Below are 12,736 nucleotides of genomic sequence, written 5' to 3'. Positions count from 1 at the left end.
GTTTTTTTCCGTTGTGGGTGGGTTGTTTTTTCACAAGGTTGGTTTAAAAACGTTGGTTTGGTTTGCTTATTTTAAACCTTGGTTTTTATTTTCCGGTACCCCCCCCCCCCCCCCCCCCCCCCCCCCCCCAAACTCGATTTCGAGCGAAAGCAGCTGTTTTGCTAACAGTACTCGCAGTAACCGGCGATTGGACAACCACTTCAACATCTTCGAAGGCCTGACCAAGAATTGGCTGTTCATCGGGATCAGCGTCCTCATGTGCGGCGGTCAGGTCCTGATCATCATGGTCGGTGGCCTGGCGTTCAACATCTCGCCGCTCGGGCAGACGCCGGCAATGTGGGGCTACGCCATCGTCCTCGGCTTCATCTCTATTCCTGTGGGAGTCATCATCCGCCTTATTCCGGATCGCCTGATCGAAAAGTTGGTCCCGGATTATCTCAAGCGGAGAGCACACGTCAAGGTTCCCGGTCTTACCGTATCGGACGACCAGGAGCGTTTCGACCACTATCTCAACCCGCTCGTCGACGTCCGAGACGAATTGGCGTTCCTCAAGCGCGTCAAGGGCGGCCGAGTAAACAACCTCAAGTTCGCCATGAAGAACCCCCGCGAGTTTCTGCCGAGATACAAGAGCCCCTCCCATAGCAGGGAGCATTCGCGCTCCAACTCCATCAGCAATCGGCTGCCGCAGACGCCGACCCGCGGCGACAGCTTTGGTAGCCACTCGAACGTAGCAACGCCGGATTCGCGGAGGCGGAGCAAGAGCGTTCGATCCCGATCCAACAGTGCCCTGGGCGCTGCGACCGTCATGACAGGCATCGTCGCGGGAAGTATTGCGGCGGCTTGGTCGCCCATCGACCGCCGCGGAGATCCGGACTTTGGCCAGTTGCTGAAGCCAATCCCGGGCGGCCAGGAAGCCCAGCCGGAGTCAGGTGCATCACAATCGTCGCAGCAGGAGCCAACAGTGCTGGGCGATGAAGGTCTCACGGACGAACCCCAGGAGGTGCCAGAGGGGTTTTCGTCGGGCGCCAACGCTCAGTACGTACCCGTATTGAGCATCCCGAAGCCTCCGGCAGAGAAGAAGACAGATTCTTAGAAGGAGATCGGCTCTCTGCCCAAGGGAGATCACGATGATGCGTGGGGCCCGACAGCCACCACTCTCAACATCCTCAATGAGAACTAAAGGCCATAAATACTCTGGAAGTTTCCACTTCCAACATTCGGTGTTTTCCGACATGCTGTTTTGTTTCTCTTTTCACCGCCAGAGGCAGCAGCAGCCCGCGGTCTTACCACCATGTATTTCCTTGCTTCGAGTTGCGTCACAACCAGAGTGGGAAATGTGGAAGTCCCGAGAAACCATGTGCCTTGAGGAGACACAGGAGCTCATCTGCTCTCTCTCTCTCCTCCTTGGCAGGAAAACCCATTTTAGTACAAAAAAAAGCTGTACAGTAGGTAGTACATACATAACGGAGCTGCACATATGGAGAGGCAAAGCGTGGATTCGGCGTCTCGGAGGCTGACCTATCGTCCTCCTACCACGGTGTTGGTAGGGGTTCTGGGCGTTGGTAGTAGTAGATGGGGCCGTACAGAAAAGCGGTTCGTTTCGTATTGATAGAGCGAACATCCATTATAATATCGAAATATATATACCCTTTGTCTGTTCTAATACTGATACCTGTGCTGTTGATGACTCTGTGACTGTTGCCATCGTCCTCGGTGATACAATTTGGTTGGGTCAGGCTATCCTCAAGTCGAGAGCTCGAGGACAAACACACTTCGGGCTCCACTGACATGACTTGCCCAAGCCAATCAAGCCAATCAAGTGTCATACTGAAAGGCGTTGGAGAGGCAGCGCAAACGCAGCACACAGGTTTAAAGTTCCAGGAACGGAATCCAGGAATTAAATTGTGGTCTGTCTGCGGTAGACCTTTGTTCTCATCATGGAGGCGGCGTAGTGTCAGTCCGGGATGAACGGTCAATGCTTTTGCTTTTTGCTGCCGCTTCCCTCCCTGTGTATCATTCTGGAGGTGTTTGCAAGAGAGGTCTGGGATTCTGTTATTAGCTCATCTCACAGACTACATGCGTTTCAATTCCACTTTCTTACCATCCGGTCCACCGAGTAGCTCTTGGGAATACCATAGTAGAACTTGCAACAAGACGGACTAGGTTACAGTTAATAGCCGATTCTCTGGCCGCCACCCGCGCTCTGGTTCGCTCTGGTTTCGCAACAGATTTTCGAGGTTTCCCCCCAATTCTTTTCAATTTTCTCTCCCCTTTGCTACATTCTCTCTCCCCCTGTCCTTGTCCTTGTCCTTGTCCATCGCTCTTCAGATTCTCGTGGCCGCAATTCATCCATGCTTTTGACAGTTGCTCTTCCTTGGTGTTCTGCGATTCTTCCTCTGGCGTCGCGTTAAAGCCGACAAGCAAGGCGAGACCACCCATCGACACCTCAGTCTTTAAGCATAATGCTACTCGACTAGGTACTGTAGTCCTTCGAGAACTAGCCCGACTCGAGAATAATTCACTGGTCGAACTCTACACGTAAACACATTCACACGCCAGCCCTTCTCTCCCATTCTTCTTCCTCACACAATCCCGCTCTCTTTCTTCTCCCAACTTCTTCCCCCATTCCTCTTAGCTCTCTGTCCAATTTCAGCCTTAGTCAATCTCCACCATCAGGCGAAACACTCGTCCTGAAAGTCCAATAGAGTTTACAACTTCCCCAAATTGAGCATCGTCAACCTTGCATTTCTTGAGGTTCTACCTCATATTATCCCTCGTTCTGCGCCACTCCATCGAATCAATCGCCATGGATCCGGGCCAGGACCGCCAACCGGCCACGAACGGCTACACCAGAGGCCCCAGCACGCGCGTCAAGCCCATCGTCAACTACGAGGAGAAGCGGCCCTTGGCCGACGTGCGGGCGGACATCAAGCACGGCGCCGGCCCCAAGACGACCCTCAACGAGCTTGAGGAGCGCATCAACGACCTCGGCGAGTCATGGGAGACCGAGTCTCTCTTCGAGGACGCGCTCGAGGACCTGACTGAGGAACGTTTCTCTCCTGACGGTCAGTTTATTGCAAAAACGATCCTTGTCCTTCTGTTTTGAATTTGTTTCCCCCCCGTTCCCGCCCTCTCCTTTGTTTACGCGCCTTTCTCACCTCCTTTGCCTGTTCACTTTGTGTGCTTGGACAGATCCCTCCCTGGTTCGAAGTGCTCGGCAACTTCGTAACCCACACCCACAACCTATCTGTCATTCAATCAATATTTTTCTTTCTTTCAAAACCACATTTGTTTTGTTTTCTCAACAAGAGATAATAATGAGCTGACACTGTTTTGTAGACCCCGAGGCTTGTACGCAGGATGAGGCGGTTAAGTTCCGCCAAATGCTCCGCGCCCTCGGCCCCGAGGAGTTTTGCAGGCGGACGGTCGACTCGGGCGTCATCACGGCCAAGAAGCTCCTCACGGCCTTTGGCATCCGCCCACCAGGGTTCCTGGAGGGCCAGCCCGACGATGCCTATTTCAGCCTCCTGAGTCTGGCCCTTAGCCGTGAGCTCTCCAAGCGGGCAAAGCTTCTGAAGTACAACTCTGTCGATGACGCGGTGAGCCTGTTGAAGTCTTCCAAGAACATCATCGTCTTGACCGGCGCCGGCATTTCCACCTCTCTCGGCATCCCCGACTTCCGCTCCAAGGGCACTGGCCTCTACTCGAAGCTCGAGCATCTGGGACTCAACGACCCGCAGGAGGTGTTTGACATCACGGTCTTTAAGCAAGACCCCACCATCTTCTACACGGTGGCCAAGGACATCCTCCCATCCACCGAGCGCTACTCGCCGACCCATGCCTTCATCGCCCTCCTCCAGCAGAAGGGCAAGCTCTTGACCAACTACTCGCAGAACATCGACAACCTCGAGGCCACGGCCGGCATCAGGCCCGACAAGCTCGTGCAGTGCCACGGCTCGTTCGCGACGGCTAGCTGCGTCAAGTGCGGCTACCAGGTGCCGGGGGAGGCCATCTTCCCGGACATGAAGGCCGGCAAGATTCCCCGCTGCCGCCAGTGCGCCCTGGGCAGCCGGACGACCAACAACAGCCGCAAGCGCAAGATGGCCAAGGACGGCACCGAGAAGAAGTCGCGACGCAGGCCCGGCGACTACGACAGCAACTCGGACTCGGAGTTCGACCTGCCCACGGCGTCGTGCGGCGTCATGAAGCCCGACATCATCTTCTTCGGCGAGAGCCTGCCCGACTCCTTCTCCAAGCGCCTGACCGAGCACGACCGCGACCTCGTCGACCTCGTCATCGTCATCGGCACCAGCCTCAAGGTCGCCCCCGTCTCGGAGCTGGTGCCCTTCCTGCCCCCGCACGTGCCCCAGCTCTACATCAGCCGCACCGCCGTCGACCACGTCAACTTCGACATCGACCTGCTCGGCGACTGCGACGTCGTCGTCGCCGAGCTGTGCCGCCGCGCCGGCTGGGACCTGCGCCACGAGATGGTGCCCCGCGGCCAGGTTGTCGACGTCGGGCTCGCCGACGGGTACCCCAGCCGCCACGTCTTCACGCAGGTGAGCTCCGGTCCCGCCGCCCCGGTGGAGGCCAAGTCCCAGGCCGGCGCGATGGTCCCCGCGGCCAAGACATCGGGTCTGAGGGCCCCCGACGCCATGGTCCAGGGCGGGTTGATGTACCCGGTTGCAATGGTCCCGGTCACGATGGTCCCCGGCGCCATGTTTCCCGGCCCGATGTTTCCCGGCGCAGCGTACCCCGCCGCGATGGTCCCCGGCGGGATGTACCCCCCGGCGGCCATGATCCCCGGTGCGATGGCCCCAAAGATGAGGGATCCCGAGGAACAGAAGATCCGGAAGACGGGTAGCGTTGTTGTTCCAGAGGCGAAAGCCCCCGGCGCAAAGGCCGCGGAGAAGAGAATCCGCAAGACGAGCGCGCCCGAGGTGAAGATCCCGGGGTCGAGAGCCGCCGGGGAGACGAGGATTCGGAAGTCGAGCACCCCAGAGGCCAAGGTCCCCCCCGGCGCAAAGGCCGCGGAGACCAAGAACCAGATCACGAGTTTGCCCAAGGCGAAAGTCTGGAAGACAACAAATGTTCCCGAGGCCAAGGTCCCGAAGATGAGGGTTCCAGAGGCGAAGGTCTCTAGCAGAAAAGTCGTCGAGACGACGGTGTCCGAGGTGGAGGTCACGGAGTCGAGGATTACGGCGGCGGACTTCTGATCCTTTTCTTTGATTGAAAAGAAATAGAAGATGCCCGGCAAACGTTTGACGTCCCACCTTGATACCCCCACAACCCCTTAATTTGGCGTCTTGCCGGGCGTCCATTGTGCCATTTTAGGGATTTGCATTCTTTTCCACTATGCGCCTAGCTTTTTTGGCGCCATTCGGCGTCAAGTCTTGGAAGAGCTGTTCTTCTGAAAGGAGGGGAACTACGAGGATGAAGGGATATCATATGCCCGATACGACTCTTTGGGAGCTCTCGTCGTTGCGTTTTCGCCACACACAGGCTCGGTTCCTGACATTGCCAGGCCCGTTGTTTTGCAGGGTAAAGGAGTCTTGGTTCGGCGCCTACAGGGTCTGGTCTGTTTCCCCTATGGGGTCTGGCTTTTCTGAGCCCTCTTGTTTTAGAGTACTGTCCCGGTGGAGCCCTAAGCATGGAGCCAGGGCTTGTCTCCGTCTTATTTCTCTCATTTTCTTTCCCCATCGGCTACTCTGCTGGGAGTTTGTGGTGTTCGGATGTTCGGACCACGATCTGCTCCTTTTTCTCACGGCACGATAGATATTAGGTTACCAGCCCCAACTCTGGAGGCATATTGGTGCGGATGGTCATTTGACTCCGCCTTGCTGGAAGGGAACGTTGTGCGGCGACCGCAAATCAGTGCGGGTAGATAAACCAAGATAGGGTGGTGGCTTAGAGGTGTCCGAGTATTCAACGAGTACTGTAACTATTATTTTCCCCGTCTCCGTGATTGATCGGTCCCGGCATTTCTTAATGTGACTTCCTCATCTGTTGCAACACCCCTTCGTTGCGACACCTACCCTGTCCTGATATTTTAATATCCCTCTGCCTGACGCAGGGCAGACTACCGACTCCCGTCAAGCTCACCGTCAAAGTCGACAGTGCGCATTACCGCCGCCATCGGAGGAAAAGAGGGACTCTCCGGATCCCATGCAACTCCACCAAGTATCTCGGCCTTACGAAGAAGGTCCTTTCATCTGTGCAAGAGTCCGACTGAAAGTCCTCATTACATACATCTAGACTATATGTGCCCCTGCTTGCTGGGACACATGGGCCACAACCCCTGAAAAGGAAGTTGCTATCTAGGTACACCCCCCCCCCCCCGGCCCGATCTATCAATTACAGTAGACTCGCGTACTTATCCAACCCCGACTTCGGGGGTTGCTGCTGCTGCTGCTGCTGCCTCGAAGCCTGCTGCTGCGCCATGGACGCCATGGACGCCATTCCCCCCATATTCCGCATGCCGTTCGCACCGGCATTGCCCGCGCTGTTCATCGCCACACCCGCCATGCCCACGGACCCACCGGCCGGACGACCGAAGCCCGCCGCCAAGTTGTTCGTCGTCTGCTGGCCCTGGGACATCCCAGGGGGCGGCGCCAGGCTGAAGCCCGAGGACCCGCCCCCCGGCGGTGGCGGCGGAGGAAGCGAGAACGACGAGCCCCGCTGCTGGGCCATGGCCGGCCGCTGGTCCAGCGTCATGGACGACATGGGCGAGCTCAGCCCGCCGCCGAAAGAAGTCGTGGGGGGTGCGGCGGGCGGCGTGGGCGTAGCGGATGTCGAAGCCCAGGGATTGGCTGTGCCCGAAGATAATTTGCCCCAGCCGAGCGGAGTCGCCGCCGATGGCTGGATCGGCTGCTGAGCACTTGACGCGGGCTGAAGGGGCTGGGAGAACTGGGTGGTGGAGGGCGCAAGAGCCGCGAACTGGGCTAGATCCGGCGTCACGGTCCTGAAGCTCGGTTGTTGAGCTTTCGCTGCCCCGAGTTGGCTGGCAGCAGGTGCCGATGTTGTTGGACTTGGGGTCGACCAAGCGAAAGCTGGCGTGGTCGTAGACTTGGCAGACTTCAAGCCTGGGGATGTGATGGTGGGTGGCGAGGCCATGCCGTCCCAGCTGGCGTCCATTGGGTTCGTTGTAGTGCTAGACTTGCCTTTCACAAGCATCTCAAAGTCGTCCTGGGTGGTGCCGTTGGCATCGAAAGCGGACCCCGCGATGGCACCAAATGACATGAAGTCCTCATTGGGAAGAGCGGTTGCGCCGTTGGAATTCCCGGTCAGTTCCTGCAACTTCTTGGTCTGCTCTTCCTCGACTCTCGCAGACAGAGACTTGATGAGGCCCATGAAGGTGTGGAATTGCTTGAGGTCGAGCAACGGACCGAGACTCATGCTCCATAAGATTGGGAGAATCTCCATGGCCACAAACTCGACATCGGCTGCTTTTCCAACGATCCTGAGCACCTTCATCCCTGCTATCATAACAGCCGGCTCTTTCGTCTTGATACCCTTGACCAGAGGCACAATTTTCTCCTGCATAGTATATTTGTCCAGCGCCGACGAGGACGAGGTCTTTTTCCTCCCCTGGGTCAAGCCATCAAGGCCGTCATCGTCTGCCGCATCGTCTGATCCCCCGCAGAGGATTACAAATGCCTGCAACCCCCTGACCTTGATTGCCAGGCTATTTGTTTTACTAAATATGGCAGCGATCACAGGGAAGAGCTCGTTCTTGATGGTGCTAAAATCTAGCACTGGTAGTATGGTTGGGAGCCCCCTTAAAGCAACATCCACTAGGGAGGGGGTAGGGGATTCCAGGGCGACGAAAATCACGGGCAATATGTCTAGAAAGCGAGGTTAACGCGACGAAGCCAGGGAGATAGCATTAGGGGGTCATTACCATCTTTGAACTCCTTCCCAGAGCAATTATTAGTGATTACGGGAAGCTGCTCGAGGATTATCATGAGGCCGGCATCTCTCGCCGGGTCTCTCTCTTGTCCTTGTTTTGCATTCGTGACAAATATCTCCTTTAGAGAAGGCCTGATTCTGTCACCGAATGCCCTCTTGCCCGAAGGTAAGAGCTCGATAATCTTGAACACATTGTGCAAAATCAAAGATATGAGCTCCCTGTCCTTCATTTCGTCGAGGAGAGCCGGAAGGATTTTCTTCTCCATGACCGACTTGGGAAAGGATGGTAGAACCTTGAGCAGCCCCCTCAAGAACTGGGATTTCTCGTTTGGGGTCTTTTCAGGGAACGCATCCAAGAATCGAATCGTCGACACAAGTATGTTGTCAAAATACTCGCTCTGTTGGAACTCCTTGGTAGTCATGCGTTGGGCTGGTCGTCGCGTGATAAGCCGGGGCAAGACGTGGTGCGAGAGATCCCTCGGTAAGGTGCGAGAGCATAAGAAGCTGTTGCTTGAGCTCGGTATGGAGGATGACGATTGGAAGAGCCTTTTGTAACTAGATATGCTCGAGTTGCATGCGATGGGAGAGCGGTGGGGAGAGTTATAGAGGGCGATGCAGAGCAAACCCAGGGAGAACATGTCGGCTGAGGTGGTTAGGTTGTTGTCGAGGACGAAGTCGGGAGAGGTATAGTCGAGGTTCAGCTGGACAAAATGGGGCAGTCGAGGGTCTATATGCAGAACCTCATGCAGGCTTATGGGCTGGAAAGACGTCGGTTTTGATGAGTTCTCAGGGGGCGTGCAGAATGATAGCCCACTAAGCTTCCAGTCAGACTGCTTGGGGTCAGCTCCTGGCTCCAGTACATATGTCCAGCCAAGTCCTCTCGACTCACCTTGCCGTTGATGAGAATCGCATCCGGCGTCAAGTTGCCATGAACAAGTCCAGCATTCTCGTGGAGAAACTCCAACGCCTTGCTGACCTGCAAGAGCCCCTTTTGGACCTCCAACTCGTCAATTTCAAGCTCCCTCCTCCGCCGGGTGCCATCTGGCTCCTCGGTGACATATCGGCCGGAGCGACCGCCGACCCCTCCTGATCTCTCTTGGTCGTCCTTCTCCTGCAACAGGCTGGAGAGCGAGGCTGTCACAGCTTCGGTGACGAATTGAAGGCCGCCGCCTCTGGTGTCTTCAACCGGCTCAACGAGTTCGAGTATGCTCGGGTGCCGTAGCTTGGCCAGCGAGGATGCCTCCTTCCGGAGCCGTTCTACTACCTCCTCCGTGACCTTCTTGAATGCGGCCGCGCTTGATCGGCTCAGTCCGCTGTTATGCGCATCCAGCGACTTCTTGTCGAAGACGAAGACCGAGTAGGCCTTGCCGGTCGACTTCTTCTTGGCGTCGTAGATCTTCCATGGGCCGGCCGTCGATGTCAGCGTCTGGGAAATCGTATAATTGGAGGTGATGTTCGTCGAGGAAATCGACTTAAACGCCGAGGTGAACATGGTTCAGTGCATTAGGACGCCGCACGTCCAGTTCGCATCTCTGTCGAGCTGGCGGGGCATAGATGTCGAGGGTCGGGATCTCTCTCGCTGCTGCGTCAGATGGGTTCGGTGGCTTCGGGCTTCAAAAGGCTGGTGGTGTGATTAGATATCGAGTGATATGTCGCTTTCCGCAAGCTGTCGTTCTGCGCCGACTGGGCTCTCCCGCACAATTCCTATGGCAGCGTCGTCATCTCACTAGGTGCTACGTAATCGTGGGCCAAAAGAAATAAAAATAATCGTACCCCTTGTCGTCTGGGTCCTGCCCAATTGTTCAGCGGGCCGCCTTCCACTTGGCAAGGCTGCGTGCGAGTTTCAAGGTAATTATGTGATTGGTCGTTGGGCCTTCCCCGATACAGGAGTTTGGGGTATCTGCAGCGGGGTTATCATGCTACAGATCCAGGCCTTAAAATCAAGACCAAAACACTGCGCATTGAGCTTATCAGGAGGTTCTCCCCTAACGTTGCCCCCTATGGTGGCCCCGTCGGACTAAGCCGAGTCCAACGAAAGCCCGTTGCTTACCTGCGGGGTTGCTCCGATACAAGCCGACGAAGTTTTGTTCCGGGGGATGACAATTGCGCCCTTCCGAAGAAAACCATTTGTATATAGCAGCCCAGTTCCTCGTCACAGCGATCCACGACGGTCCTGATACTCGGGACTCACACTCCTTGATCCGCTCGCGTGTTTGTACAATCATATAGGACGCTCTTTTTTGTCAATTGGCTAGTCCGAAGGGCATCAATTCAGCCAGCATGTTACGACCACTTCTCCGGCGCTCTGGCGCCCTGAGTCCAGCATCTATGCAGGCTCCACGACTACTTCTGCGGCCATGGCAGAGCGCAAGGCAGTATAGCGTCAAGCTCGAGGCGGCGTCTGCGTCAAAACTGCGGGACATTGACCCGTTGAAGCTCCACGTTACTCAGACGACGAAGCCGGGCGCCCTACAGAAGCCCGAGGACCTGGTATTCGGCAAGACGTTCACAGGTAAGAGCGCCCCGGTGCTCCAGCAAGACTCCGGCTTCCTTCCTCCGATCCTCGCGGGTGGCTAACTCGTGCCCGCGCCTTCTAGACCACATGATCTCGATCGAATGGAACGCGACCGAAGGCTGGCTCGCGCCGCGCATCATCCCGTACCAGAACCTGTCTCTCGACCCGGCCTCGTGCGTCTTCCACTACGCCTTCGAGTGCTTCGAGGGCATGAAGGCGTACAAGGACAAGGACGGCAAGATCCGCCTGTTCCGCCCGCACAAGAACATGGAGCGCTTCAACAAGTCCGCCGCCCGCATCGCCCTGCCCACCTTCACGGGCCCGAACCTGGTCGACCTGATCGCGCAGCTCGCCAAGCTCGAGTCGCGCTTCATCCCCGACGCCCGCGGCTACTCGCTGTACCTGCGCCCCACCATGATCGGCACGCAGAAGACCCTGGGCGTCGGCGAGCCCGGCTCGGCCCTCCTGTACGTCATCGCCAGCCCCGTGGGCCCTTACTACCCGACGGGCTTCAAGGCCGTGTCCCTCGAGGCGACCGACTACGCCGTGCGGGCCTGGCCCGGCGGCGTGGGCGACAAGAAGCTCGGCGCCAACTACGCGCCCTGCATCGTGCCCCAGCGCGAGGCCATGAGCCGCGGCTTCCAGCAGAACCTGTGGCTGTTCGGCGAGGAAGAGTTCGTCACTGAGGTCGGCACCATGAACTTCTTCGTCGCCCTGGCGGACCGCGAGACGGGCCGGAAGGAGCTCGTCACCGCGCCCCTGGACGGCACCATCCTCGAGGGCGTCACCCGGGACTCGGTGCTCTCCCTGGCGCGGGAGAAGCTCGCCCCCGAGGGCTGGACCGTCTCGGAGCGCAAGTACACCATGGCGGACCTCGACGAGGCCGCGCGGGAGGGCCGCCTGATTGAGGCCTTTGGCGCCGGCACCGCGGCCATCGTGAGCCCCGTGCGGACTATCAGCTGGAGGGGGAAGCTGATCGACTGCGGCCTGCGCGAGAACGAGGAGTCCGGCGAGGTGGCCTCCAAGATGAAGGCCTGGATCGAGGCCCGGCAATACGGCGACGAGGAGCACGAGTGGAGTTACGTCTGCTAGAAGGTGCTGCTTCACGGGGAGGCTGCTCGTTTCTTTTTGTCGTTTGCCCAGCTGGCACATCGGGATGAATGAGGACTTAACTTACCCGGGTACCTATTTAGAGAGCGTCGTTGCACTTGATATGTTCTGTAATCTTTCGTTTCTAGTATCATTGGCGAATAAGCTCAATCCACAAAGACAGCCGGTTTTCCCCCGTCGTGAGGGGTCCGGTCGCGTGAAGCAATGCAAGCAAGTAACCGAGCTGCCGGTGATAATGCAATTGATTCGCAATGGCAGTAACCTTGGGGGCTGATTCCCATCATCTATCAAGCACCTTCTATCCCAGGTTTGTACTCCATTTGAGGTGTGGCCCCGTCCCCCGAGTCTGGTCAAAGGAAACATGTACATTGTGTGCGGGCGAATCCCGCTCGACCCCCCCAACCCCTTCTTCTCCTTGCTTCAAATCCAAGTCGTTCCACCCGTTACAGCTTCTTCTCGGGATCTTCCAAGATGCCCTCAGCTTCTAGTCTCCTCCTGGCCTCTTCCAGAGCCCATGTTTGTATCCTGCAGCGGGAGATGGTGGTTAGTCATGTCTCAAACTAAATTGCCTCACAGCAATCCTTCAAAGGCCCCGAAGAACAAGGGTTCAATAGAAATAGACAAGAAAAATGAAATCGAGGGGGCTGCCTCACGATGTATCCGGCTTGAAGGCATAGGCGATGGTGAAGACGACGAGGCTACCGCAGAAGCCGTAGAAGAACATGTTCTCCCAGCCCTCCTTCTGGTACTTCTCGCCGGGCTTGACGCCGAACAGCCACCCCGTCGGCGGGTCGTACTGCGAGCCGTGCGAGGCCGCCCTGCTCTGCATCTGCGTCTGCGTCGTCGTCGTCGTCGGCAGGTGTCTCCGCGGCGCGGCGGCGACGAGTGCCGATGTCGCCCCCGGCTGCTGCATGACGGCGGCGCGGGCGGCGCGCACCGCTGCGGCGCTCGGGCGGATCATTGGCATCGTTGCGCGATGTCTGTCCCGACCGGTAGGTGTCTGGTGGTTTGAGGCCGGGCAATTGAGTCCGGGCGAGGCGGCGGTGAGGCTCGGTTGTATTGAGTAGAGTGGAGATGGCTCGAAGGGCTTTTGGATTCTGATGATGTTGGCAGTTGGCACGCCCCTCCCCGTTCCGGAGGATGTCGGGAAAATCGAATCCGGACCCGAGATCACGTGACCATATGTTCCCCAATAGGTACCAG

The 12,736-nt window shown here is 57.4% G+C and overlaps 5 protein-coding genes across 5 annotated transcripts in view; 3 read left to right on the top strand and 2 right to left on the bottom strand.

The window, feature by feature from the left end:
• QBC33DRAFT_51915 (calcium-translocating P-type ATPase) overlaps positions 1–1,173 on the top strand; it is a 4,850-nt gene extending 3,677 nt beyond the window's left edge. Inside the window, exon 2 of the mRNA XM_060426279.1 lies at positions 154–1,173. Coding sequence (XP_060283852.1) covers positions 154–1,093 — 940 coding nt within the window. The 3' untranslated portion in view covers positions 1,094–1,173. The remainder of the gene's footprint in view (positions 1–153) is intronic.
• A 1,633-nt stretch (positions 1,174–2,806) lies between these two features.
• QBC33DRAFT_558480 (DHS-like NAD/FAD-binding domain-containing protein) lies at positions 2,807–5,216 on the top strand (the record flags this gene model as incomplete). Its single annotated transcript, XM_060429890.1, has 2 exons — positions 2,807–3,065; positions 3,340–5,216. The coding sequence occupies 2 exons, from the start codon at positions 2,807–2,809 to the stop codon at positions 5,214–5,216; spliced, it is 2,136 nt and encodes a 711-aa protein (XP_060283851.1).
• A 666-nt stretch (positions 5,217–5,882) lies between these two features.
• On the bottom strand, positions 5,883–9,743 carry QBC33DRAFT_536819 (kinase-like domain-containing protein). Its single transcript, XM_060427741.1, has 3 exons — positions 8,798–9,743; positions 7,901–8,738; positions 5,883–7,844 (listed from the first exon to the last, which is right to left on the bottom strand). Exons 1-3 carry the CDS (start codon positions 9,398–9,400, stop codon positions 6,355–6,357), a joined length of 2,931 nt encoding a protein of 976 aa, XP_060283850.1. The 5' UTR covers positions 9,401–9,743; the 3' UTR covers positions 5,883–6,354.
• On the top strand, positions 9,721–11,705 carry QBC33DRAFT_51855 (putative branched-chain-amino-acid aminotransferase). The gene is made up of 2 exons (XM_060426250.1): positions 9,721–10,420; positions 10,506–11,705. Exons 1-2 carry the CDS (start codon positions 10,189–10,191, stop codon positions 11,513–11,515), a joined length of 1,242 nt encoding a protein of 413 aa, XP_060283849.1. The 5' UTR covers positions 9,721–10,188; the 3' UTR covers positions 11,516–11,705.
• Positions 11,629–12,640, bottom strand: QBC33DRAFT_536817 (ESSS subunit of NADH:ubiquinone oxidoreductase-domain-containing protein). The gene is made up of 2 exons (XM_060427740.1): positions 12,187–12,640; positions 11,629–12,058 (listed from the first exon to the last, which is right to left on the bottom strand). The coding sequence occupies exons 1-2, from the start codon at positions 12,498–12,500 to the stop codon at positions 11,977–11,979; spliced, it is 396 nt and encodes a 131-aa protein (XP_060283848.1). The 5' UTR covers positions 12,501–12,640; the 3' UTR covers positions 11,629–11,976.
• Between the last annotated feature and the right edge of the window lie 96 nt (positions 12,641–12,736).

The sequence above is a fragment of the Phialemonium atrogriseum genome, assembly GCF_030411735.1.
Source record: "Phialemonium atrogriseum strain 8032-3 unplaced genomic scaffold QBC33scaffold_11, whole genome shotgun sequence".
NCBI lineage: Eukaryota > Fungi > Ascomycota > Sordariomycetes > Cephalothecales > Cephalothecaceae > Phialemonium > Phialemonium atrogriseum.
Note: the sequence above shows the minus strand (reverse complement) of the source record. Positions and strands in the feature narration are given on the sequence as shown.

Coding starts and splice junctions, on each gene's coding strand:
- QBC33DRAFT_536819 (XM_060427741.1), bottom strand. CDS start 9,400: ATGTTCACCTCGGCGTTTAAGTCGATTTCCTCGACGAACATCACCTCC. Junction 8,739..8,797: donor CGATTCTCATCAACGGCAAG/GTGAGTCGAGAG, acceptor GACCCCAAGCAG/TCTGACTGGAAGCTTAGTGG. Junction 7,845..7,900: donor TGGGAAGGAGTTCAAAGATG/GTAATGACCCCC, acceptor CTCGCTTTCTAG/ACATATTGCCCGTGATTTTC.
- QBC33DRAFT_51855 (XM_060426250.1), top strand. CDS start 10,189: ATGTTACGACCACTTCTCCGGCGCTCTGGCGCCCTGAGTCCAGCATCT. Junction 10,421..10,505: donor ATTCGGCAAGACGTTCACAG/GTAAGAGCGCCC, acceptor CGCGCCTTCTAG/ACCACATGATCTCGATCGAA.
- QBC33DRAFT_536817 (XM_060427740.1), bottom strand. CDS start 12,500: ATGCCAATGATCCGCCCGAGCGCCGCAGCGGTGCGCGCCGCCCGCGCC. Junction 12,059..12,186: donor GCCTTCAAGCCGGATACATC/GTGAGGCAGCCC, acceptor CTCCCGCTGCAG/GATACAAACATGGGCTCTGG.